The sequence below is a fragment of the Lepidochelys kempii genome, chromosome 8 (genome assembly GCF_965140265.1).
Source record: "Lepidochelys kempii isolate rLepKem1 chromosome 8, rLepKem1.hap2, whole genome shotgun sequence".
Lineage (NCBI taxonomy): Eukaryota > Metazoa > Chordata > Testudines > Cheloniidae > Lepidochelys > Lepidochelys kempii.
In genome coordinates, this window is record NC_133263.1 from 6,801,308 (window position 1) to 6,828,612 (window position 27,305).

The following is a 27,305-nucleotide window of genomic DNA, read 5'->3' on the forward strand; positions in this document are numbered from 1 at the left end:
ACTCACAGAATCAGAGCCTAGCTGGTGCAGAGGACAACGCAAGACCATTAGCACGCCCCAGGGACTAGGTCTATGCGGATCTCTCACTCCCCACCATTCCAGCATGGCACCATGAGAGGAAGACGACATGGAACTCAGTGACTGGCACGGGGGAAGCCTGAAGGCCTATGGGGGAACACTCCTTGCTTTTCCGCCTCCAACCCAATCTCCTTGCTAGGCCTCCTTCCATGTGAACGTACTCAGGTGCTAATGCAGTGACATCCAGTTGGGGAGATACCCGATGAATTAATCTTAGGCGATTCTCAGCTCCCAAGAGTACTGGGTCCAAGAACACTGAACGAGCCCTTGGAACCTGCTCCATGAGACACTGGCATTCACGTCTTCTTCTACTGTCTCCTCTCTTCACTCCTGGTTGGAGGCACCTTCCCCAGGCTAGGCTTCCCAGTTCTCTTTTCCAAACCTCTTTGGAGCAGCAAGATAAAAGAACTCGCCCCATCCCACTCCTCCTCCCCAAACTACTACACCCAGGCTGTCCTGGCCCACCATACAAGCGGCTCATTCAGCCAACAGCACTGTCAGATCAGCTCTTTTGGGGTTCTCAGCCTTCCAGCTGGGTCATCCCCGACCTGGGCCACCTTCGCTCCTAAGTGAGCGATACACCGTCAGCCTGCTTAGGGATCCAGGACCTTCGCCAAGGAACCAATGGCAACAGCTCTTCGTTAGCACGGCTACCAGCCCCGCCCACACTGGGACAGCTGGGGGAAGAAACTCGCAGGAAACCTCAATACTGAAACACTGGCAGTGATAGAACTGAGAGAGAGACAGAGATGGAGCAGCAAGGTACTTATCCCGTCATTAGAAAAAGAATTGTCCATCACTAGTCAGTAGATAGACCAGCCAACCGCACTGGCTGCCCACCTTCATGTGTAACAGTGAATGAGACAAAATAAAACCCTAGTATCTCAGGTACAAACTTGTGGCACCAGAAAAACAGAACAAAATTATTAAAATACTTTAGCTTTTAGTATCCAAGAGGGTCCAACATGCTCAGAATCCTTTCGGCTGCTGTTAGTCCAATGTCTGCCCTGCCCGATGTCTGCCCCCTTCTGAGCTGCTGGCTCGTATATCAAAGCACGTTCCAGTGACGAGGCTACTGGACAACCTCAGTCTTTTACCACAGAAAACACCACGTATATAAAACGTTGCAACACGGGAAGGGGGGCAGGGTGCATATTTTAACTTCGTAACCACTCTGGAACCAGTTCTCAGTTCAGTACTCTTGCCAGATGGGACAGATAGTCATCTATCAAGCTCCCACCCTTCAACAAAATAAAATACAATAAAATAAAAGGCGGGGGGGGGGGGGGGGCAAATTCATTGGTGACAAACTAAATATTGCCAAGTCTTAAAGCCTTCTTTAAAAAACCCAGAGACCTCTCCAAGCGTTTAGCGCTAGGTCTTGCAGGAACCCAGGGCACTCCATTCCTTTATGCGGTCTCACTTCGTTTTGTTTGAAACTTAATTGCAGACTTGGGCCGGTGCTTCTGGCTAGCCCCTTTGTGCCTCTGACCTCAAACAGCATGTTTTGCTCCTGTTCTCCAAGCTAGCTTTGCAAAGCGTTGTCCACATCTTGGAAGGGTGCTCAGCTCCATTATCTGATGAGGAGAGACTCAGAGTTGCTGTAATACTATCTTAGACATGGAGAAGTTAGCCCCATCCAGGGGTGGAGAAGCAGGGAATCTTCGGGGAATCCCCCCTCATCAGGAAGTGACATCACAACCCAGGAAGCGACAGGGACCTCAGAAGACAACAGCTCTTGGGGAATCTGCCCTGGGTTTGCAGAGTCAGGCAGTCGCACAACTTTAAGGGACCTCAGAAGAGACAGTTTGCTCCCGTTCGCCACACGGATGACCACATGGGTTCTCGCTCAAAGACCTTGGCTGACTATTGCTCAGAAATACTCTTCCCTGTTGACCTTTCCCTCCCGCTCCTGTCTGTTTGGCTCGGTGTTAGATTTGGGATCTTCTTCGTGGGCTCGCGACACTATTGCTCAGTAAGGCGAGGATAGCAGCAGCTACCTAGCGTTCTGGAGTTCCTCCCGCAGCCAGGTTGGCAGCGTCTGACCCATTTTGTACAGCAGCTTGGAAAGCTCTATATTGTGGTCCCGGTAATAATCCCTCAGGAAGGCTCGTGACTGCAATAGAAAGAGGACAGAGATCATCAATAATGGTAATCGTTAGCGTGTGCCAGGAACTTGCTGCAGTCAATGCATTAGAGTGCTCCAGCGCTTTGGATATGAACCGGACCAGCTTTTTACTATCCACCCACCAACCCCTCCCTTCCATGCTCAGTACTAAACCAGACTCACACATGTAAATGCAGTTTTCTAGTGCACTCTGACGTACACGCCCCCCCAACCCCCCGCCCATCCTGTGTTCTGCTGAGACACACAGATGTTCTACTGTTGCTGGGAAACTATTTTGCAAAAACAGCAAAAGCAAGGCTCATTTAGTGGCAATCATGCAAGGTTTCCTATACTCACATCTGAATCCATCTCAGGGTATTTCCTCCCTTTGCTTTTCCCCAAGCACTTGGTTTTCCCTCCCTCCAGCAGTTGGCACCAGAATCCTTTCTTTGGATCAAACCTACAACAAGAGGGGAGAAGTCAGTAACATTTATCAAAACATGCCCAAGGAACAGCTTTGTTCTAAGATCCTCAGGGATGGACGGCCTCCAGGACGTGGGTCTGGTACTACCTCAATGTGTTCATTGACGACATGGATAATGGAGTGCAGAGCATGCTTATAGAATATGCAGATGACACCAAGCTGGGAGAGGCTGCAAGCACTGTGGAGGCCAGGATCAGACTTCAAAATGACTGTGACAAATTGGAGAACTGGTCTCAAATCAACAAGATGAAATTCAATAAAGACAAGTGTAAAGTACTATAGTTAGGAAGGAAAAAAAATCAAATGCACAGCTACAAAATGGGGAATAACCGGCTAGGCAGCAGTGCTGCTGAAAAGGATCTGGGGGCTACAGTGGGTTACAATTTGAATACGAGTCACCTGTGTGATACTGCGGCAAAAAAGGCAGATGTCACTCAGGGCTGTATTAATAGGAGTTTCACATGTAAGACACGGAAGGTAATTGTCCTGCTCTATTCAGCATGGATGAGGCCTCAGCTGGAATACAGTGGTAAGACGGTTAGAAACCCTGACCTAGGAGGAAAGCTTGAAAGAATTTGGCATGTTTAGCCTTTAGAAGAGAAGGCTGAAGGGGCACATGACAACAGTCTCCAAACGCGTAAAAGGTAAGTTATACAGAGGACGTTGAATGACTGTTTTTGTCCTATCTTCAGTGGACACGGAGAAGTAATCGGCTTAGTTTGCAGCAAAGGAGATTTGGATTAGATATTTAAAAAAAAACTTTCTAACTATAAGGATAGTTAAGTACTAGAATAGGTTACCAAGGGAGGGTGTGGAATCTCCATCATTGGAGGTTTCTAAATACAGGTTGAACACACACCTGCCAGAGATGCTCTAGGTACGCTGGTTCAGTGTGTGGGGTTGGCCTAAATGACCTCTCGAGATCCCTTCCAGCCCTACATTTCTAGGATTCTGTGAGATGCTGGCATAAGAACAGCCAGACTGGGTCAGACCAAAGGTCCATCTAGCCCAGTGTCCTGTCTTCCGACAGTGGCCAGTGCCAGGTGCCCCAGAGGGAATGAACAGAACAGGTCATCATCAAGTGATCCATCCCCTGTCGCCCATTCCCAGCATCTGGCAACCATCATGGGGATGCCTCATCCTTCTTGCAGGCTGTCACTGCACTTTGGTTTCTAATGTTTCACAGCGCTTTACAGGACACACCAGTCTGTGTAGACAGCAAGCCAGGCCTGGGGCTAAGTAGAGATTTTTAAAGGAGCACTGCCCATGGTAACTTACGGTTTTAATGGCATGTTTTAATTTCTTAAGCTCTTAATGAAGGGCTCTCCTAAGAAAAATATATTTTAAAAAAAGCTGTCATAAGCTGGGGAGGAATATTCTGTGGATTCTAAGTCAAAGAGGAGGGAAAAGTCACTAATAACTCAACCCTACCAAGCACTCCCTTTCTTACTATGAAAGGACAAGAAAAGTTGCCAGATGGAACTTCAGCGTGACCCACCACACCGCCTCCCTGCCCCGTTTCTGGCCCTGGTGCAGGCAGCGAACCGCTCAGTTGCTGTGTCGAGAACTCACGCGTGGGACCAGGTGGGCACAGATGGTCCTTTGCCAACAGCGGTTTCCATAGCACTGGAAATACAGCCTGGCAAAATACTGCCCTGGCCAAGCGGAGAAGGACAGACCCTCTGTCGGGGTCACAAACAAGAAGCGCAAAGGGACGCCCAGCATCTGGGCAAGGAAGGCGTCGACCTCCCTTCCTCTGCTGCAAGCTTCTGGCCTGGTACTGGTGTCTCGGGAACCGTGTTCAGAAAACCCAGCCAAGCCTCAAGGGAAGGAGGCTCAGGTGCTGGTTCTGGTCCCAAGCAAATATGGCTTTGAGTCCTGGGGCAAAATGTTGCCACACTGAAATCAATGGCAGCTTTGTTGCTGTCAGTGGGGCCAGGATTTCCCCTCTACCGTGGCGCTAATCCAGCTTCACTCGCGTTACCAAACCATCCCCTTGATGGGAGACCTGCCCCGGGGGAAGGGAGAGAAAGCCCAACACTTGGAATGACGGGGCCGCAGCCCTGAGGGCCACGCCGGCTGAAGGAGGAAGAGGAGGGTACGAAGAGAACTCACGCCAGGGTTTTATGGTAATCTATGACATTCGTCACGCCAAGGAACTTCTGGACTGTTTCCATCACTTTGGCTGGTTCCGTTCGGAGCAGCTTGCCGTCCAGAACAAGGATCTGCAAGAATAAAAGGGGGAGGGGGGGGGTTTAGTCTGGTACCAGCTCCATGCTGGCTTCAAACTGGATCTGTCCCCGCCCCCGAGAACAGACAGGTGCCTTACATAAGAACGGCCATACTGGGTCAGACCAAAGGTCCATCCAACCCAGTATCCTGTCTACCAACAGTGGCCAATGCCAGGTGCCCCAGAGGGAGTGAACCTAACAGGTAACGATCAAGTGATCTCTCTCCTGCCGTCCATCTTCACCCTCTGACAAACAGAGGCTAGGGACACCATTCCTTACCCATCCTGGCTAACAGCCATTAATGGACTTAACCTCCAGGAATTTATCCAGTTCTCTTTTAAACCCTGTTATAGTCCTAGCCTTCACAACCTCCTCAGGCAAGGAGTTCCACAGGTTGACTGTGCGCTGTGTGAAGAAGAACTTCCTTTTATTTGTTTTAAACCTGCTGCCCATTAATTTCATGTGGTGGCCCCTAATTCTTATATTATGGGACCACGTAAATATGTTTTCCTTAATCACTTTCTCCACCCCACTCATGATTTTACAGACCTCTATCATATCCCCCCAAGCTGAAAAGTCCTGGGCCCTGGGCTGCTACAATCTGCCTTAGGTACTTCTATAGCCCCCCAGTGTCCGAGCACCCCCCCATCTTTACCCTCAACACCTCTGACAGGTAGGACAGGGCTATTTCTGCACACACACACACGTACGTTACAGATGGGGAACTGAAGCACAGAGAGGCAAAGTGATTTGCTCAGGGTCACATGGTGCATCTGTGGCAGGGCAGAGAATTCAATCCAGGCCTCTCCAGCCCCAGACTACCACCCTAGCCACTAGACACAATCCTTCCTCTCGCCCCTGCAACTGACTCCACTTTCCTCAGCACTGGCCGGGCCACAGAAGCCATTCGGTGGCCGGTGGCTGAATATGCGGCAGGTGAAACACGTCACACCAGCGCCCCAAGCACGACGCTGATTCTCCATTCACAGCTCGTCCTCTCTTTCAAAGCCCTCAGTGAGCTAGGAGTGAACTACCGCTCAGATGGCCCCTCTCTCTGTCCCACTCCAGGAACACCCCCGTCGGCGGCACTGATGCAGCTGAGGACAAGGCACACTCAATGAAGAGTGCCCACCTACAGAACTCCCTGCTGCAGGAGGAATTCATGGCTTTCCTCCTTTAGAGCACAATGCAAGGCACATGAGCACACGATGCAAGGCATGAGCTCTTTCAACCGCAATGACTTCCAGGCAAGTCGCTTTTCTCTGAAGAACAGAGACATCGGGGCCACAACCCCACCAACGGTGAACCAAAATCCGGCCCAAATTCTCACACTTACGTGCACAGAACTGCACATTGACAACGGCAGATGTCAAAGTGAAGAGCATAAAATGTGCACACACAGGGTCATTTAGATGCCCCACTAGCCATGTGCATGCACAAATCCGCCGTTTGCACGGGCACATCAAGTGTACGGTTGTGTGCACACAGCAGCATGTGCCACAGTTTCAAAAAAAATCTAGCAACACACCCTTTCCAGAACCATGCCGAGACTAACTCCTGCATGCCGTGCATAGATGGTATGGTGACCAGTGTGCTGTAACTACACCGAGAGCAGCCCGATCACAAAGTATAAATCCGCTGCAGAGAGCGCTGTGAAGTACAGAGCTTGTGTTATTTTTGTCATGCACTTTGATGCTGCAGTCACAGCTAGAAAGTGTCTGAAGGGCATTCAAGGACATGAAACAGTCCCATAAAACTTTCAACACCATACAGTCTGCTGTGCATTTCTTCTGTATTGTGTTGTACCCTCTATCCCGGTTGGTTATAAGCTCTTTAAAAAGGAGCCCTGTAATTTGTTTGGCATAGCATACAGCGCACACTCAGCAGCCTGGCATAATAGCCCACCAGTGGTACATAAGAATCACCCTCCCATGACCACACTGAGTGGTTCCTTCCTGGTCTGGACAAGTTTCAGAAATCCCTTTTCTGTGACAAGAAAAGGAGTACTTGGGGCACCTTAGAGACTAACAAATTTATTTGAGCATAAGCTTTCGTGAGCTACGGCTCACTTCATCGGATGCATTCAGCTGTAGCTCACGAAAGCTTATGCTCAAATAAATTTGTTAGTCTCTAAGGTGGAACAAGTACTCCTTTTCTTTTTGCAAATACAGACTAACATGGTTGCTACTCTGAAACTTTTCTGTGACATAATTCTAGTCTTTTAATCCCTTTCCGAGTGTCTGAGAGCTCAAAAGTGGGACTGAAGGCCGAGCTCCTGGAGCCAGATGTGTGTCTGATGGGTTGACACCTCTCTGCACACTCGTGCGAAGACACACACCCCCTGCTCCAATGCAATGGATACGAGAGGAGAGGAGACTAATACATTCCATGCCAACTCCATCCCCATGATCTGAGAAACCACCACGGAAACTGGGAGTTGGGCGAAGAGGATGGTTGTGCGCTCTGGGTCATAAATAGTCACAGGTCCCAAAGGCATCCTGTTATGCTGAGTTCCTGATCACAGCTTGCCCTAACCAGGGCTGGGTATAGAGAGGATGTTATGCAAGAGGCAAATGGCACATGCTCCATGAATCCCACGGTAGCGCTTTGACAATGGGATTCTATGCCCAAACGGTGCTCTCGGCACCGCGGTTTGCGATGAGAACACGGCCCAGCAGTTTTGTCCTTCCTACCTGGTTGGCATGATAGCCGTTCAGCCAGCGCTCAATGTGGGTGGCGTACCAGCCCGGTACGAGGCAGCGGTTCTGTAGTGTCCGGAGCTTCTGAGAAGTCTCAGGCCCAGCTGTGATCACCTCGTGGAAGGTGTATTTCAGAGCGACTGGATCATCGTGAGCTCGCTGGTGCTGTTAACAGCAGCAAACTGGTTTAGTTTGTCAGGTAGCATGACAAAACCCCAGTGGCCTGGCTAGCGTTACCGGGATCTGAGTCCAAGGCTGCGTGTGAGCTCCTGGGAGGTTTCTGAGCACCAGTGCAGTCACTGGGCTCCCAGCGTCTAGCGTGCTACTTCGCACAGAACCGGGGGGTACGCTGCACACACCACACCCTGTTCTGTAGGGCTCTTTCCCTTCCCCGGGGAAGTGTCCCGGCCCCCAGGGTAACTGCTTACCTCACCCCACACCTAACTTAACAGACCACTGGATCACCTCTTCCTCGGACATCGGCCTGAGGACACCCATCTCCTCCGGTGCAAGCCAGGGCCCCTGCCATGGCTGCCAACCCGCGGCCACGCCGCAGGACAGTGCGGAGCGTGCCCGACCCAGTGCGGGACAGCAGATTTTCCGTTCCGCGCCCCCGCCCAAGTCAGCCCCAAGCGGGAGCATAAGGAGCCGCCTTGTGAAGAGGCAGCGACAGCCGAGCAGCTGACCTGGTACCAGGAGTAGGCCCGGTCTGCAGGGTTGATGAGGATGGTGATGACCTTGGCCTTGGAGAGCAGCGCGGCCGCCCGCCTGGGAGCCACTTCCGAGTCAAAGTAATTGGCGCTCTTCTCGAAGTAGAAGTCAGAGGTGGTGTTGGAGGGGATGGGGAAGAATTCCATGTACCTGCAGACAGGTCACTGCATGAGGCGGGGGAAGAGAGGGCACTCGGGGAGGGCGACAGAGAAACACACCTGGCTCCCTGCCCTAGAGACAACGGAGCCGGACTATTGTATATCACGCGTTCTATATTCAGGATCCAGCACACGCTACCGATCGCCCCCCCCAGCTGCCCTGAACAGCCACCTCATGTCTGACCACCACCAGTCTAGGGCTCCAGCTCCGCACCTGGGGAAGGTCCTGTCTACACTACAGATCGGAACAGCGATGGAACGGGTTCAGGAGACAAGTGTGCTGTGACCCGGACCTGGGGCTCAACTGTACATGTGTAGATCAGCCCCCTGCCAAGTGCAGCTCGGAGCCTCCCACAATGGAACGAGGGCTCCCTGGAAGGGGTATGTCGATAAAACGCAGTGAGGCTGCCCTCTGAGATGATATCTTGGCACCGGGCTCTCCCTCTTCCATCACAATATAAAGAACTCAGTGGCCACGGCACGACTCAGAAGAGGGCGGAGGTTCAAGTACCTGCCGGTAGCAGGCCCAGTCCACATGGGTAACGGGTGTGTTTATTAAGATGCTCTGCAGATGGATCTAAAGAGGCACTTCCTTTGCTCAGCATCTAGTCACCTTACGGAGCCCAGGGGCTGCTTGGCTGAATGGGTGTCTAGTGGCAACGGACAGTCTGCTAGGGGAATTTTGGACTCCTGCGCTGACATGTTGGTCCCATGAGCTGGAGCCACATGGCAAAGCCCACGCACAGCTCTTCGCAAAGCTTGCAGCTTCCCCCACCCCCAGTACACCCGGGACCCCGGCGGGGGGTAGCATGAAAGAAGGCCTACCAGTCAATGCCCTTGTGATAATTGTGTCCGTTAAAGAACTGGATCTCCTCAAAAGTCTCCGAGCTGGGGTAGTTACTGCTCAGGTCTGGGTGCATCCCCAGGAACAGGTAGAGGGCTGTCGTCCCTTTAAACGGAAAGGAAGCAGAGCCGAGGTTGGAGGCACAGCAGTGACCACCCTGCGCCTTCGCGAATCAGACAACGTTCCCTCCCCTCTTTGCCGCAGGCTGCCCCATGCATGGCTGTTCAGAGCACCCAGTTCAGGTTCCCACTCCAGCCCGGCATAGGTAGGCTTTGCCGTCCTCCAAGGAAGAGATGGAGGTTCTAGGACCCAACGAGAGGAACAGCACCAGCTCAGACCTGCCCAGTCCTCCAAGGCCAACAGGCGGGTAGGCAGAATGCAGGGAGGCACCTGCTGGCCGCCGGATGGAGAACCAGACAATCCCCCGCATAAAGAGAAACGGCACAACCGGTGCAAGAGCACAGCTGAAGCGGAGATGCGCGCGCTGGGATCGGCTGCGTCGGCGTCACTGGTTCTGTGCTGCGCAGCTTGATGGAGGGGAACTGGAGTACCTGTTTTCTGAGGTCCAATGATGAGAAGCTTTGGGAACCGGTCACATGTCTTTTCTTTGGACCAAATGTCCTTATGCCGCTTGTCCTCACAGGGATCCTGAAACACCGGAGGAAGAGGATCAAGGAAGTGCAACCTGGGGGCGGCTGGGAGAAGAGGCCTCGATGCCCCATAGGCCTTTAATAAATACAGTGAAGACTACCCCTGTTCTCGTTGATGATGGGTGCCAAGGTTGTAATGAAGAGGGAGAGCTAGAGGCTGCTGGAAGGTCAGCACAGAGCTGAACCCCACTACAGCAGGCAAAGGTTGTCCAGCCTCTACTCCCATCTCTGCCACTGGCCTGCTGGGTGACCTTGGCCAAGTGATAGCCCTGCTCTGTGCCTCAGTTTCCCTGCTGTAAAATGGGGTTAATGAAACTTTACCCTCCTTTGTCTCAAGCTTTGAGCTCCACGGATACAGATCTGTGCTATGCAGAATCTGAGTGTTACTATCACATGCCCTTTTCTGCACTCATGTTGTGAGCCCTGGGGCAGGGATATGGTCGGGAGCAGGACTCGGTGTGTTGTCCACCCTGGCCTGGATTCTCACTTTGGAGGAAGGCAGTAGGGGAGCAGAACCTCGCACTCGGCATCGCACGCACTGTGCCTAGCTGACTAGCTGCTCGCTTTCAAGAGAGCCAAATTCACTCACAATAGAAGAAAATCCAGCCGTTTGCCCCTGGTGCGGTCCTCAATTCCCTGATAGCCCTGAGCCTCCTGTCCCCCATTCAAGCTTGCCAGCCTGAGAGCGTAGCCTCTGTACCTGCCACAGTGGATCCTTCTCCGCGGAGAAGATCTGGAAGTATTTCTGCGCCAGCTGCATGGGCGGCAGCGTCTGCAGCTTCAGGTTGGTCCAGGAGTCGAGGAAGCGGACCAGGTGTCTGAAGGTGTACAAGCCCAGGCGGTCATTGCCATAATTGGACAGGTGGGTCATGAAGATACTGATCTGCAACGGAGCAGCAAGAGGACAGGACAGGAGTTAGTCAGTGCTCTGAGTCCATCTCAGGACAACTTTACTTTGCACTTTGGGGCGGCTCTCGACACTGGGGAGACCTGGGCCCAGCTCTGAACTGGGAGGAACAAACGGGGACCGACGCCGATGATAAAGTCGCGGGACCCCAGACGTGTAACACACCCATTAGGAGAGCAAGAGTCTCTGTCCTCCTCTCATGGCTGCTTCACATCACAGCTACCAGCCTTAGTCAAGGAGCAGCGTTTCATGCTTTTAGTACTGAACGTCCCTGGGTCAGACCCTGCTGCCAGCCCAAGCGGGGTCAGTTACAGATGGACCTGAGCCCCCCAGTTTGGGGAGGAAAAGCCACGCAGGAGACTGGGACTCTTTGTCTGATCTCTGACTCTCACTTTTGAGACCAGGAGTGTCTCTGTGGCCAGCCCAATTCAAGGGCCAACAAACTAGGCCCTTGGAGGAGGCCCTGCCCATCCTCCTCGACCACAGGCTGAGAGCCCCTGGCCATCACAGGGACACTCATCTACCTCAGCCGAGGGGACAGGCCCGTGTGCACCAAGGGGCCCTTCCAATCGCTGCAGAGCACTCACAGGGTTAAGTAGCACAGTCAGGAACAGCTCCCCTCCATTGATGATCTTGTCCAGTTCACTGGAGCCGCCAGGGTATTCGTTATAGAAGATGGTGTGCGTGAACAAGCCACAGGTCTGCCGCGGGAGTACCTGGGGGCAGAGAGGAGTCAGAGCAGGAAGGAATCCGGTGCTCCTTCCTCACCATGCCAAACTAAGGGAAGATCTGACGGTATCAACTTGCCAGGTATTAGCACTGGCCTCAACATCACCTGGGAACCCACCCCGACGAGATTCTTCTACTCAGGAGGGACGGAGCTGGGCTGCTCCTGCCCCCTTTGGGGAGGGGGAAATTCTCCTGATCTCTGAACTCCACACACGCACATATTTCCAGGGGGGGAAATCTTCGTCTTTTGGGATCTGGTACCCCTAGATCATAGAATCATAGAATATCAAGGTTGGAAGGGACCCCAGAAGGTCATCTAGTCCAACCCCCTGCTCAAAGCAGGACCAATTCCCATTTAAATCATCCCAGCCAGGGCTTTGTCAAGCCTGACCTTAAAAACCTCTAAGGAAGGAGATTCTACCACCTCCCTAGGTAACGCATTCCAGTGTTTCACCACCTCTTAGTGAAAAAGTTTTTCCTAATATCCAATCTAAACCTCCCCCACTGCAACTTGAGACCATTACTCCTCGTTCTGTCATCTGCTACCATTGAGAACAGTCTAGAGCCATCCTCTTTGGAACCCCCTTTCAGGTAGTTGAAAGCAGCTATCAAATCCCCCCTCATTCTTCTCTTCTGCAGGCTAAACAATCCCAGCTCCCTCAGCCTCTCCTCATAAGTCATGTGTTCCAGTCCCCTAATCATTTTTGTTGCCCTTCGCTGGACTCTCTCCAATTTATCCACATCCTTCTTTAAGTGCGGGGCCCAAAACTGGACACAGTACTCCAGATGAGGCCTCACCAATGTCGAATAGAGTGGAACGATCACGTCCCTCGATCTGCTCGCTATGCCCCTACTTATACATCCCAAAATGCCATTGGCCTTCTTGGCAACAAGGGCACACTGCTGACTCATATCCAGCTTCTCGTCCACTGTCACCCCTAGGTCCTTTTCCGCAGAACTGCTGCCTAGCCATTCGGTCCCTAGTCTGTAGCTGTGCATTGGGTTCTTCCGTCCTAAGTGCAGGACCCTGCACTTATCCTTATTGAACCTCATCAGATTCCTTTTGGCCCAATCCTCCAATTTGTCTAGGTCCTTCTGTATCCTATCCCTCCCCTCCAGCGTATCTACCACTCCTCCCAGTTTAGTATCATCCGCAAATTTGCTGAGAGTGCAATCCACACCATCCTCCAGATCATTTATGAAGATATTGAACAAAACCGGCCCCAGGACCGACCCTTGGGGCACTCCACTTGATACCGGCTGCCAACTAGACATGGAGCCATTGATCACTACCCGTTGAGCCCGACAATCTAGCCAGCCTTCTACCCACCTTATAGTGCATTCATCCAGCCCATACTTCCTTAACTTGCTGACAAGATCTTCCAGGGATGCTGGGAAATCATTACCATGATCTCCTGACAGAAAGAGCGGCTCTGTAGCAAAGCTGCCACACCTGGCAGGATGCTGGGGACCTGTACTGCAAAGGTGGGTCTTGTTCCTCCTGCTGACTGAGTCACAGCGCCAAACCGGTCCATTTAGCCCACCCGGCCAAATCCACCTGCACCGGCCTCTGTGCTGAAACTGCCGTGGAGGGAGTGGTTTGCGACAGTGGAGATTAGACTGGGGCTGAAATGCAGCGCTCCCATTTCATGCCACCCAGAGAGATGCACCCAGCTGAGCGTCACTGCTGGGCAACGTTCAAACCAGTGACCTACTGGTGTAGAGTTCCATGTCTTAGCGGGAACCCTCTGAGCCAGCCGTGCTGGCAACCCAGCTGATTGTGGGAGGTTTAGGGCAGGGAGGGGGCCCAAGGAATAGCTGCAATGCCCCGTTTCACCTACCATGATCCCGTTGTGGACAAAGCCCCGTCGGTAGCGGGCTGGTTTCAGATGGGGATACTCCTCCGTGCTCGTGACTTTGATCGCCCAAACCTGCTTCCACGCTTCATATAACTGCACGTGGACAGGGTAGACGCCGGAGTGGTGGGGTGCCACGGCGTACCCCATGTCGGTGGGGATGCCATGCTCCTGAAGGGACAGGAAAGAGAAGGTGACTGAGCTAAGCTACAGAATCGGTGAGCTACAAACGACCCAGCGGAAACCTAACTCTAGCGGAGCTCTTCGACGGACAGATACATCGCTCCGAGGTTTTGCTTTAATAGGGTTGGGTTAGCAAGGAAAAGGGGCAGAATTCTCAATTCTAGCTCCCAGAGAGCATGGTCCACTGAGTCCTTGCTTTGTCCGTGATGGTGGAGGTGAGTATCCAAGAAGGGGAGAGCCAGCCCCAGCTAGAGCCAGGTACGCTGCAGAGAGGCACGGCACAGCCCGACCGTACACGGGCCAATGCACCTCAGTCATGCCCTGCTATTCCAAGCCTGTCGGCTGGGCCACACGGAGCAATGCGACAAGTATCCCCGACGCTGGGGGTGCCGAGTCATTGCATTTACGATCCAAGCTGGGCTGGAACAATGACAGGCAAAGCTCCCATTTGGTTGGCGAGAACACAGTGCTTAGCTGAACCCTTTGGGTCTCAGCCCGCTTTTGGCACAAGGTTCAGTTCGGGTTCAGCTGGGGAACGAGAGGTGGCTTGCTCGTTACCTTATCAGAACCAGTGTGATCAGCCTTAGTTCGGATCCAGAATGCCAGAAGCGAAAAGACTAGTGCATTAACACAATGGGCCATTGGAAACTTTACAACCCTTTCGGGGGAGGGAGGGAGGGGTATTAACTCCCCACATAAAATGTTATTTGTCGCTTCTCATCACCCGCCTCCCTCCACGGACACAAAAGGGTGTTGATGTTTCATAGGTTGCAGAAGTTCTCTCCAAACACAGGCACTACCAGGGTGGATCAGACCCATGGTCCGTCTAGCCCGGTATCCTGTCTGAGACAGTGGCCAGTAAGCCAGATGCTCCAGAGGAAGACATAAAATACCCAGAGCACACCTGGCTATTGCTGGCTCCTCTGTAGGCTCGAAGTCAAGCTGCTGACCCAAGTTAAAAGCTGAGCTGCTATATCTTCACCACCATTTCAACCCAAGTTAGCTCACCCTTTTTGCTGCGTAGATGTACCCTTAGTAGCTGTCTGATGTCCTGAAACCTGAGGATGTATAGACAGGCATTTCCCAGCTCATACCACCTTGGGTACCTTATTATTCATGTAACCTGAGTCATCAGCTTCTTAATTCTACTAGCCTCTGCAGATGGAAAACAGATGTCTTGCTAAATTGTGTTAACTAAACACAAGGTAAAAGCCTAGAAAAGGCCTGGCAGGTTGTAGTTTTCATATAAATTAGCAGGTCGAGGTAAACCCTAGGCTCCCAGGTCAAGATAAAGACTAACTCACCTGAACACTTGTCTTCACTAGGCTTGTACCTGGTGTTAGTGCCCTCAAGGTAAGAGCGTATCCTCCCGCCTAGGGAAGACAAGGCCCTAGACTAGACTTTCCGCGTGTTCACTACGTCCAGTGAACAGGCAAACGTGCTAAATTAGGAACTCTGGACACTCGCCACACATTTGCTCCAGGCAATCAAGCACCAGTGTTTGTAGTCTGGAACAAACATTTGGGGTGGGTCCCGAGCAGCCTTTGCCAACGTGGTAGCTGCCTCCAGTTGATTAACTCCAGTGAAAGCTCGAGTGAAGACAAGCCCTTTGCCTTAGTCCCGGGCCAGGGCTATACTTCACACTTAGATCCACCGAACTACCTCGCACAGCGGTGGGAACGATGTCAGCCTTGTGCGACACGGTTAGGTCGACCTAACCCCTGCTGTGGGCACAGCGAGGGCAATGGAAGAATTCAGGAGGTGGTGGATTTACTGCAGGGAAGGAAAAACCCCTTCCACCGCTGTAGGATGCATCTACGCTGCACCACCATAGGGCCCATCGTGTGGACGCAGCCGTGGTCGGCACGCAGTGTCGTATCGGTATCGTTATTTCAGGTGTGTGTGGGGGAGAGGGATGGGGGGGTTTACCCACAATAGTTATACTGTGCAACCCCTACTGGAGATGCCGTTACACCAGTATAAAAGTGCTTACACCAGGCAGTATGGCTTATTTCCTGGAATTTAGCTATATCGGTATAATGCCCCTTTATATCAATACAAGTGTGTCCACACTGGCACAGGTTTTGTAGGGGTGTCACTATATTGGCATAGTTAAAGTGGTACAACTTGTGTTCAGACAAGTCCTTAGGCTTAAGTAAGCACCTGTGGAACTCTCTGCCACAGGATAGTTATGTATGGGGTTAAAAAACTCTCTCTGTTTTAAGTTTATTGCCCTTTTTTTTTTTTTTTTTTTTGAAGTGGATATGCCTTGTTCTTGTGAGGGAGGGGATGAACAGCAACACAGGGGCAGCCTTCTTGATGCCACTCACGTTTCAGATCGTCTTTGACCTAATCTTTTTAGTCTCTCCCTGCTACTCCACAGCCTCTAATGCAGGAGCAGACAGATCGAGAAGTACGAGGAAACCTGTCTTAGCATCCCGCCTAGGGAGCCAGTTAAACTGCATTGCCTGGTAGGAGATGGAGAACTAAAGGTCAAACAAAACTTTATTCAAAGACACTTGGGGATCTTTTAAAGAGGTTCCAGAAGATTCAGGACTGAGAGGTCCTCATGAGATTTCACTGCATAGATACAGACAGCAGGATGAGGGGAAGGGGGAGGACAGGGGGTGAAAACTGGAGAGGAGAGAGATGACGTAGCAACTCCTGCTGCTCTTATGCAATGTTCTTTCTCCTGCTCGTTACCATGCTCCCCACAGAATGAGCTCAGTCTGAGAAGGCAGGAGGAGAGACACAAGACCGGGGGGGTTGAGATGCCATCTTTAACTCCCCAGCCCAGCAAGCATCCCCCATGGCTAAGCACCCGCCAGCTGGCATCTTACTCACGACAGCGAATTTCTTGTTCATGGTCATTTGCTCTGCTAGCACCGACTGGTTGTGGAAGAGGTGAGGCTGCATGTGACTCCACATGTGGGGGAACCACCAGAACTCCTTCACGTAAGACAGCAACAGGTCGTCTCCTTCGTCTTCAGCATCTGTGCCTGTCGGGGCCAGACCATCATCAGCCGCAGCCCCGCCGCGCTAAAGCCAAAGAACTCAAGCCCGGCTCACGCGAGAGCTTGAATGTGCGGTTCAGGTGGGGTACGGGATTGCAAAGGGGGGTTGCTCTGAGACTGCCGTAGTGAAATCCAGCAGGCAGCGAAAAGCTCAGAGACGGGACCTTACGCTGCCCCACATGTGCTCTCTGCTGCCGCTCGGACCCCTGGGAGGCCGGTGGAAAGGAGCAGCCACGGGGGAACCCCCAGGGCACTGTTGTCATTCTGGAGCGGATCGTTATCTTTGCAGTGACCAAAGGTGCATTTGGTGCTTAGCAACCTTTGCTAGCCCATCCTCTGTGAGAGCAGGGAGAAATCTGGCTCTTCAGTCACCCAGTAGCTCGGAAGGTCCTGAGCCCATCCCAGATGGGCTCTGGCGATGGCATGAGCCACCAGAGCGGAGCACAAATCCCCAGCCCCCAAGAGGGATCAGCCCCGTATTGTTACGGTACTGAAGACGGATTATTGTGAACAGGTTTGAGCGTCTAAGCGTCTGTTTAGGTTTCACATTCACCTGGCATCGTACCCCATTGCACGCTGCCCGGGGGAACGGGCAAACTACTGCTGAACGTGGTGACTCTGCGACTGCACTCACATGGCTTGTAACCTCAGCGAGAGACATACCAGAAGTACCAGGAAGGGAAGAGAGCCCGAGCCCAGCGGGTGGGTCCTGGCTTCTAACCCTGCCACTGGCCAAGGTACTTGCTCTCTCTCTCTGCCTGTGAAATGGGGCTAACGGTGGGAAGTACTCTGCCATCTGCGGCTCGACAACGCCAGAGCAGCCCTAGGGACTCTGATTGGCCAAACCCAGCAAACGCCTTTGCCAGGTAATGCACCGAGTTCTGCTCGTTTGGTTTTCCAGAGGAGAGACTAAAGGGGCAGGGCCCCCTTCTTTCAAGCTCCTGCCATGATACAACACTGCAGAGGCAGAGAGAGCTCTGGGAAGGGGCGTCGTCAGCGGAGGCTCTTCTAGAGCTGCCATCTCCGTGGTCCCGGACGTCTGGGGCTGGAGGGGTTTTTAAGCTGTGCAGCATAGATGCTGCAGCTCAGCAACCGAGAGGGACAGCAAGGGTCTATGGAGGCAAAGCTGCCCTGCCTCACCTGTGTGGAAGAATTTCCCTGAGTAGCCCAGGTTGAAGGTGAAGTTGGGGATGTGGGTGCGCAGCTCATTCTGAGTGTCAAACAGAGCCTGTGGCAGGGAGAGAGAGACATGACTGGTACCCGACACACATCATCAGGCAGTAACCCGCACCTTCGGCCCTGCCGTGCGCTCCCGCTCGGCGCAGGAGGGTCGGGAGTCACGCGTGTGACTTCTGCTTCGTGTACTCGAGGAACAGCAAGCCTGCGGAACGGTTCACACCCCCAGCTGATGCTCTGAGGGCACTAGAGTCTCCACGTCTGTTCACTAGGTGCACGATCCGTGCACCAGCGTCCCAGACACCCCCCCAGCCCTTGCTCCGTGCACCAGCGTCCCAGACACCCCCCCCAGCCCTTGCTCCGTGCACCAGCGTCCCAGACACCCCCCCCAGCCCTTGCTCCGTGCACCAGCGTCCCAGACACCCCCCCCCAGCCCTTGCTCCGTGCACCAGCGTCCCAGACACCCCCCCCAGCCCTTGCTCCGTGCACCAGCGTCCCAGACACCCCCCCCAGCCCTTGCTCCGTGCACCAGCGTCCCAGACACCCCCCCCAGCCCTTGCTCCGTGCACCAGCGTCCCAGACACCCCCCCCAGCCCTTGCTCCGTGCACCAGCGTCCCAGACACCCCCCCCAGCCCTTGCTCCGTGCACCAGCGTCCCAGACACCCCCCCCAGCCCTTGCTCCGTGCACCAGCGTCCCAGACACCCCCCCCAGCCCTTGCTCCGTGCACCAGCGTCCCAGACACGCCCCCCAGCCCTTGCTCCGTGCACCAGCGTCCCAGACACCCCTCCCCAGCCCTTGCTCCGTGCACCAGCGTCCCAGACACCCCCCCCAGCCCTTGCTCCGTGCACCAGCGTCCCAGACACCCCCCCCAGCCCTTGCTCCGTGCACCAGCGTCCCAGACACCCCCCCCAGCCCTTGCTCCGTGCACAATGGGATCTGTGCCCAAGTGCACTAAGGCCAGGGATCTCTAGTCACATCAGAATCCCCCCCCCCCCCCAGCACTGCCTGGCTGAGCTGGGACAGCGGTACCTTTACGTCTTCAACCTTCATGCGAGTGCCCTCCTTGCCCACGAAGATGTCATCAATGTCCACCAGGAGGTAGCGGTCGAGGGGAAGGGAGAGCCTCTTGCTGGTCAGGAAGGAGACGGCATCCACAAAGACCAGCTTGTGCAGCCAGAAGTTGAGGTTGTTCCCGAAGAGCACTCTCTGGATGCCGTCGTGCAGGCCCAGGTCCTGCACCACGGTGGTGTGCAGCGCGGCGTCGACACTCATGTGCGGGATGGACTCTGCTGACTTGGTCTTGGCCAGGAGCACTGGCTCGTAGGTGGAATGGTTGGACTGGAAGACGGTCCAGTCCTCTCCTGGAAGCAGGCCCTTCTCCACCTCGCTGGGTCGCGTGATGTACAGGAGCGGGGATTTGGGGTTGATGCTGCAGTCCTTCAGCCCGAGGTTGGAGTGGAGAAAGAGTGGGAAGCCCTTCAGCTGAGCACTCAGCAAGCTGTTCTCGTTGGCCTGCCAGGGGAGAGCCCATGGACTGAATGAGAAAGGCCTCAGAGGGAGGCGGAGGGGCAGGGGCATTCCCCATGCCTCCCTTGCAGCACCCTGGGTGCCGTTCCCCCATGCTCCCCTCTGGCTGATCCAGGCCACCTCGGTGCTCAGAAATGAGTTGTGCCCAGACTGCATCACCTGGACAGGTAGAGGCAGCAGTGCAGGGCAGGTGGGGGACCGGTTTGGTCGGATCCAGAGGGGGCGGGCGGGACAAGCTGAAGGAACACAACCTGGGGAAGCAGGAAAGGCAGCACATCACAAGCTGCTTCCCAGCAACCCCCTGAGAAGGAGCACTTGGGGAACCCCCTGGATTCAAACACTCAGGCTCTGAGCCCAGTAGCAGCCACACACTACACAGCAAGTGCCATCCCCTCTTCTGCAAAAGAGGGAGCTGGCCTGTCCCCCACCAGCCACATGGGAATTCTGCAGTCTTTATTCCCCACTGTGCTCCTGCAATAAGGCACCACGGCCAACACGGCCTTTCACGCAGCTGGGGCACCAAACCTAGAGTGTTGATCTTACCCCTAAAACTGAGAGCTCCCTTCCTGCTGCGCCCTGCACCTCCCAGGCCTGCTGGACTGTGACCCCTGCACACACACCACTGTTCTGAGCAGAGAGAAGATTTCCAGGGGGAGGGCTGTTGCACAGACACGTTGTCCCTGGCTGGGATGATTTAACTGGGAATTGGTCCTGCTTTGAGCAGGGGGTTGGACTAGATGACTTTCTGGGGTCCCTTCCAACCCTGATATTCTATGATTCTATGATTCCCGTCAGTTGCTGACATTTAAGCTTCCATCACTTGCCATATTTTAACGCTCTCTATTTGGATGGAGGATCCCAAATAGGATCCCATTTCAGAGGCTAAAAAGGAGCCTATTGGCTCATCAGACACACTGAGCTGCAGACAATTAGAAACCGGTAGCAGAACTGCGGGACAAGGTGTTTGATAAACCCCACAGATTCAGCAGACGTTTCCGCGCTGCGATCTCGGCCGGGGAGTTTTCCAGCGCAAGCATTAGAGCGCATGAATCAGCAAGTTACAGAGCACGACTCGCCGAGTTCCTGGACAGTCCGATCTCGGGAATGCGAACGCTGGGGACAGCTCAGCCCTGCAGCCGGTTCCACACCGTTCACACCCACACGGGGACTAGAGCCCATCCATCTGCACACAAGCTGCTAATTGAAACCAAGAGCTGCGTGCCTGAAAGGCTGCTCCAGAGGCGTCTCTGCCCAGCTGGGCAGGCAGGGCTGGTTTGTGTCCCAACCCTGGCGTCCTTGGACAGCAGAGGCTGGAAGTGCTACAAAGGGGCATGCCTTGCTGCTAGGGTGTGGGGGCGCCAATCTCATCCCACTCAACAGCGGCCCCCGCTGCTCCTCAGGGGAAGGCTCCTCAATCGAAGGGGCGGTGGGGTCAAAAGGAGGCCGCTGGGCGTGTGAGGGGAGCGGATTTCTCTGGCGAGGGTCTGGACAGTCCCTTCACGGGCTGGGAGCACATCTGGAATGCTGATGGCCTCGCTCCACGGGTGGGCCCAGCCAGCCTGCATCCCGCCTGCGCTCCCGGCACCGCAGAGTCCTCCCAAAACAGCTGCGCTGGTGGACGCAGGCCAGCAGCCCCGGGCCTAGTATTTTATATTTAGCCTATTGGTTTAATAGGCAGCAGGGGTTTCCTCTACCGCTGGCCCTGAGGCTGAATACACTGTCTAGCGTTGGCTCCTGTTCCTCTCCTCTGGCCAGCAATGGCTTGGCCAAAGGGCCCGGGGGCTTTACCGCACTCGCAGGTGCAGGTCTCTACATCTCAGGGGTCACTGCTTAGAAAGGGTCTCATCAGCTACTTATTTATGACCTTCTGGGGGTCAATTCTGGGCCAAATTCTCTCTAGTGTAAACAGGTGAATCCAGAGTGACCAGATGTCCCAAAGTTCAGTCACGATATTCAGGGTTTTGTCTTATATAGGCACCTATTCCCCTCACCCCGTCCCGATTTTTCACAATTGCTGTCTGGTCACCCGAGGTGTATCTGCATTAGCTTCAATGAGGCTTCTCTTGTTCCCAGCAGCAGAGGGCTGGGTTCTCTGTCTGCTCACATATTTGCACCCACAGGGATTTATTATGTCTTGAAATTCAGTCCAAGTGGCTGGACTCTGCCCAGTTTGCTCCAGCAGGTCCAGCTCCCCCCACTGCCTGAAGCTAGGAAATCCTAGTTACAAACAGAAGAGCACGAAATCAGAGGCACCACAGAACCGGAGCTTGGTGTGAACAGAAAAGGGTTCCCAGTGCCACTTTCCCACCCCGGAACCCCGCTGTGCTTCCCAAACGTCTGGAACGGAAGGAAACAGCACATTCCTTCTACTGGGAAGGCCAAGCTCCCCACCACTGCCCAAGCTGGCTGAAATCCAAAGAGACAGAAAGCAAGCGTGAGGGATTGTTCTCCAAAACTCAAAGGATCACAGGAGAGACCCAGCTAACTCTTTGCACCTGTCCTTGGTACGAGACCCCCTTGCAAACCAAAAGGAGACAGCTCTTCCAGCTCTGCTCAGAAACAGACAGACAGCTCCCAGGGACCAGCCAATCTCCCCCTGCTGTCACCAGCAGAGCTAGAGAAGACGGCAGCAGCGTATCCTCATCCCCACACGGGGGGGGGGGGGGCGGGGGTGTCTGTAAATCCGCACTTGGCACCAATTGGAAGCACAGCCCTGGGTTTATTAGGCCCCTGAGGGAGACACTTAAAACAAAGCAGCAGTCCCCATGGAGCGTGCCCAGAGCGTGCACTGGAGGGGCCTGCTGCTCATGTGATCCTTCCTGTGAGCAAACCATGACGATTTCACGTCAGCTGGGAGTCTGTTACACAGCAAATGCCCAGGGCCCAGTAAGGCCTGGGGAGAGCTTCTGCTAGTGGAATAGTTTGACGGGTCAATCCCAGGTCACCACGCTCCCTTCGTGAGCAGGTCAGAAGGTCTCTATATACTTCTCCACCTATTTAACCCACCCCTTTACTCAGACACTCTCTCTCAGAGCTCTGCCATCAGCTGCCTAGCTTAGCAGGGCTGGACTTAACTCCTCCCATGGCCAACCAATTGACTATACCTCAGTGGCTCATCTCTGCAGAGCAATGCGATGGGACCCCAGCCGAGATTCCCAGTGGCGGCGAGGCAGGGGATCCAGAACAGAAACAGACCCTGGGTACCTCCCAAAGAGCTTGTCTCTGGCCACCCTGCCCTGCACGGAGAGCCTGGTTGGCCTTTTGTCTCCCCAGATGGCCCATTCCATCCCCAAGATGCATCCCCATGTACCTTGAAGAAGCCGACAACCCCCACGCCATACTCCACGCAGTACTTATCCAAGAGCTCGCGGTTCCAGGCATCCAAGTTCACATACTTGAGGATGTTCTCATAAATGATGAGCGCGAAGCGCCCCCGGTCCTTGTCGGTCAGGGTGGGCATGTCCCCCTTCCCGGGGGCAATCTCTGTCCGGTATTTGAAGCGGCTGGATTCCAAGATGGCAATGATCTCCTGGCCCAGCTGAGAGTACAGGCTTTCCACGAACACCAGCACCAAGGGGTCCGTGCGGGATGAATCAGCCACCTTGAGGGACTTCAAGGGGAGCAGGCGGGAAGGGGCGATCTTGGGTTCGTCACAGTCTGGGCCCGGGACATCCCCAGAGGGCTCCAGGCCCCTCTTCCACCCATATAAATAATATGCTGAGATGAAAACACTGAGCAGGCAGAAGGCAAAGAGCAGGAGCAGCACCATCTGAGGAGACACCTGTCGGAAACCCCTCCGGAGCCTCCCCAGCATGGTCATCCTTGCTTCCAAGAAGCCACTGCAGGTTCCTCCCCACCCACACCCACCCCGCCCCCCCCTCCTGCTCTCAACCCCCTTCACAGGAAAGCACAGTCATAAATTAAAATACTAGCAGGCTGCCTGTGCGTGTGTAGGATCTCCCAGCTGGCAGTCGGGTATCCCCCATGTCTTTTTCATGTCACCATGGCAAATCCATTCAGAGTCCCCTGGCAGAGCAGAAACACCAGCAGCGTCCTGGCATCGACCTCACTGCCTCTTCGGGGTCGGGCGTTTCTCTCAAGCGGCGCAAGGGCACGTCGGCTCCCTGGGTCCATTCATGGTGGCCCAATTCTGCTGCAGCTCCAGGCGCTCTGGAGAGAGAGAGGGGAGACAGGGGCATAAGCAAGCAATCTTATAAAGAATGCACAGAGGGGGCTGCCTAAGAAGTCCGTGCTGTGGGGGCATCACTCAGATCCTTGTGCTACAAACACGGAGGCTGCGCTGTGCCAAACCCTCTGTTCATGCCACAGTGGATCCCATTTAACGGATCCCTCCGTGTGCTCATTTGCATGCCAGTACCCAGAATGCTTTTCAAGCTCCCAACATGCTGGTGCATCAGCTGTGGGAACAGAGCAGAGAGTCTGTGCGTGTATCTGAGAGGCAGCACAGTCTAGTGATTTGAGCAAATGGAGGCGAATCTGGAATTCCTGGGGTCTTAATCCCGGTTCTGCTGCTGGTTCACTGTCTGGCTTTGGGCAGGTCACAACTGCATTGTCCCTCTGTTTCACCAGCTGTGAAATGGGGATAATACCACCTACCTACCAACCAGCTGCAAGGAGATGGTAAGAGAAGAGCGTGGGAATCTCCTCCCAGTTTAATCCACTCAGAGTCAAATGCAATTTAAACATGCACGCGTGCCCCCATTTAACAACCAGTCTGGTCCCATTTTCTCAGCTCTGCATGCCACTTCCAAAGCCTCGGCCTGCAAAGCTGCAGTACTTCACTGCCGCGGAAGTGCTACGTGGTGTCTCGTCCTTGCAATGGCCCTCAGCCCAATGGTATTTCAGCCTGAACGCTCAGCCCAGGCCTGGGTCTTTCAGGATTTTGGGTGACCTACAAAAATTGCCTCAAACAGCCTGAGGTCAGCAATACACCAAGGTGCTAGGAAGACAAAGCCAGCCCTAGCCACCCCCTGCCTCCAATTTGGGAGAGGTGAGGAGTCACATGAAGGGGCTGAAACAGCAGCTACGTATAGATCCCCAAAGTTCAGGTATTTTTAGAGAGTCATAAATGACTGAAAATGCAGAAAAAAAGTGCAGTGCAGAGAAATGCTTTTCCAATACTCTGGGCCCGGCTCCAATCGCATTGACACTGGGGCAAATCTACTACTGAAACCAAGGGAGTTATTCTGAATGTATACCAACAGCCGAATCTGCCCCCCCCCCTTGGTTTATTTGAGAACTAGAACACATGCTTGAGAAGGGTGGGAGCACGTCCTCTGAAGGAGAGGCCGGCAGGATCGTTCATGTCCAGGCAGCAGAAAGGGCCTCGGCGTTCAAAGGTCTACTTTGGAAAGACACCTGCAGGGAACTCCGCACCTCAGAGGGAGGAAGCATCAAGGCCTCAGCCCATCTCTCTCGCCCGCCCAGAGCTGTGCGCGAGACCGCAGCATCACACAAGATCTGGCAGAGATCTACCGAGCCAAGCGGCGTCTGTGCTGGCTTAGCTGCGGCGTGCAGCGGACCGCACTCATCTCTCGCTCCCCGGGGCGCCCCCGGCCCTGCTCTGCGTGGATCAAACCTGCCCAGAGACAGCCGGAGAGGACAGAGAACTAGGTCAGTGGCTCTCCTCGGGTTTCACACCTTAGCAGGTGGATCGGGCTGTTAATAGACTCTGATGAGTCACCAGCATTACAAGGAAGGCTTTTCCAAAGGCTGAACAACCCCATCTTCCACGTAAATCACTCGGAGGCTGCCTGCCTTCAGCTCCCCTCCCCATCCCCCCAGCGCTTGCAAACACAACCGACGCCTGCAGCCGACAGACAGAGGCTGTGGGCCCCCGCCCCGGCAGGGACTGCGGAAGGGGCATAGACACCTCCTGCGAAGCCGGCTCCAGGCACTCTGCAGCCTGGGATGTGGCGTGGAGGACTCCGCGCTGAGTGAGCGAATGGTTGCTTTCAAAATATAATCCAGAGAAATAATGGGATTACGTTTTGGGTGGCTGAAAAGTAACAGGGATTATACGTTGCGATTTTGCCTGGTAATCCTGTCATTCCTGCCTTTGCCTGGAGCCAGGCGATCACAGGCCCGCTACTGCAACAGCCTCTGGGCCAAATTCAGAGGGGAGTCGACATCCTGCCCCTTTCACAAGCGTATTGCACTAATCCAGATGCTGTCTGGACTTGGCTATGTCGACACTGCATCAGGAGGCGTGACTCGGCATGTTTAGGCACAGTCCAAAGGTGGCTTGAGTAACAACAGCAGGGAAGCCCCGGCACCTGCCCAATTCAGCCCTGCCTGCCCAGAACCCCAGATACGTACTCGAGCAACTGGTCCATTACGCTGCTGTTGTTCCTCAAGCAAGCTTTGATCTAGCTATATCAGAGCTAGCTTGGGTACGTCTACACCTACTGCAATAACAAATCCTGATTGCAGCACAGACATCCCGAGACCCCCATCTACCCACCAATGGGGAATGTACCTCCCTTCCTTACGCATCACCAGGGGATTCAGCCCAGCAAGCCGGATTGAGTGGGACTCACATGCCAAAGGGCCAGAAGAGAGGAGCGGAGCGGGATAAATAGCTACGGATGTAAAATACAGCAACCCCTATCCCCGCTTCAGGCTTCCCAGTGTGTCAGTGACACCCGCCTGGATTTCCTCACTCACCGGGAAGTGGGCACAGGCCGAACTACGGGAGTCAGAGCTGTACCGCCTCCCACATCGCCTCTGAATCTGGCTCTTCCTGTGTGACATGCGCAGGAGACCGGAGTCAGAAATAGACCAGAACTGAGCCCCAAGAGCTGATGAAGCCACAGGTGCCCTGGCAAGTCATGAGATGTCAAAATAAACTGAATTCTACCCTACCCACCAGCCACACCCACTCCTGGCTCTGGCAGCAGAACAGAGCAACTAGAAATAGAGCCAACTTGGTAGAAAATAAAAGGGGAGAATCCTCACCCCAATCAATGAGGGACATTCCTTTGCCACTCTACCCAGTTATAATTAACTAGATACAGAGAGAGATGTGGCTTTCCCCATTCACATTTATACACCCCCTCCCTGCCCTCACTCCCTTTCTTGGTCTCTCTGCACTGTGCAGCCTTCATACCGAATGTGTTGCAATGATCAAGACTTCAGAACACTGATGGAATTCCCAATGCAGTTCAGAGCTGCTGGGGTACACGACCCTGGTTCGGAAAAGGCAGGCTTTGCTCACGCAGCACGTATGGTATTGGTCTTTCACTCCACCCCAGCCTCAGCCTGTTTTTCGTCCCTCTCCACTCTGCCTTTCACCATTTCTCCTAAGCAGGGCAGGAGCCCAAACATCATCAGAGCCATCGTGACCAGGGTGGGGAGGTTGAAGTTAGGCAGGATGAGTTTCTGCATCTCTAATTCCCAGACCTGAATGATACAGACAGTCCACCAGGTCTAAAGACGGGTCTGAGTCAAACACATCCAAACTCTGAGAAAAACCAGAGTTGGCTAGGAATTTGTCACCTGGGGCACATCTCTGAGGCAATGAGAAAGTGACCAGTCACTTCTAATCCCAGCCGGCCACAAAACAGAAATACTTTTCAAACATTTGTGTGAAAAGTGTGTCCCTTTTTTGCTCAAAAATTTGAGTTCAACCAACTCTATTTGTAATAGACAAGCAACCTTGGTATGAAGAATGAGACCATCCCCACTCAGTCTCCATGCAAGGAAAACAAAAGCATAAACAGTTAACATTCACTCATTATTTTAAGATTGCATTCTGAGCTTTAGTTGCAAGACTTAATCCCTGAAGAAAACCAAACCCCTACACCCTGCAAGCCAGGTGGAATATACATCATTTTGGGGCATCATCTCATGTGCTACTTGCAGATGGCCTCACTCAGTCCATTCAGCTGAATGTACAGGAGTGAGATCTTTGAGAAATGCTAATTGTC

At 53.8% G+C, this 27,305-nt stretch overlaps 1 protein-coding gene across 2 annotated transcripts; it reads right to left on the reverse strand.

Moving 5' to 3' along the window:
• Positions 1-1,001: 1,001 nt before the first annotated feature.
• Positions 1,002-23,228, reverse strand: NDST1 (N-deacetylase and N-sulfotransferase 1). Of its 2 annotated transcripts, none has more exons than XM_073355326.1 (14): positions 22,667-23,228; positions 18,859-19,341; positions 17,792-17,879; positions 16,482-16,636; positions 13,440-13,625; positions 11,457-11,585; positions 10,663-10,845; positions 9,864-9,960; positions 9,294-9,417; positions 8,286-8,460; positions 7,594-7,764; positions 4,785-4,894; positions 2,543-2,645; positions 1,002-2,194 (listed from the first exon to the last, which is right to left on the reverse strand). In XM_073355326.1, exons 1-14 carry the CDS (start codon positions 23,174-23,176, stop codon positions 2,075-2,077), a joined length of 2,634 nt encoding a protein of 877 aa, XP_073211427.1. In that variant the 5' UTR covers positions 23,177-23,228; the 3' UTR covers positions 1,002-2,074. The 2 variants fall into 2 exon arrangements, with proteins under 2 accessions (XP_073211427.1, XP_073211428.1); XM_073355327.1 differs by having other exon boundaries at positions 18,859-19,607; positions 22,667-22,743.
• Positions 23,229-27,305: the final 4,077 nt, after the last annotated feature.

Excerpts from the sequence above, each read along its gene's own strand:
- NDST1 (XM_073355326.1), bottom strand. The coding sequence starts at position 23,176 with ATGACCATGCTGGGGAGGCTCCGGAGGGGTTTCCGACAGGTGTCTCCT. Across the intron at positions 17,880-18,858 it reads TGAAGGTTGAAGACGTAAAG|GCTCTGTTTGACACTCAGAA; the intron begins GTACCGCTGTCC and ends TCCCTGCCACAG. Across the intron at positions 9,961-10,662 it reads AGAAGGATCCACTGTGGCAG|GATCCCTGTGAGGACAAGCG; the intron begins GTACAGAGGCTA and ends CCGGTGTTTCAG.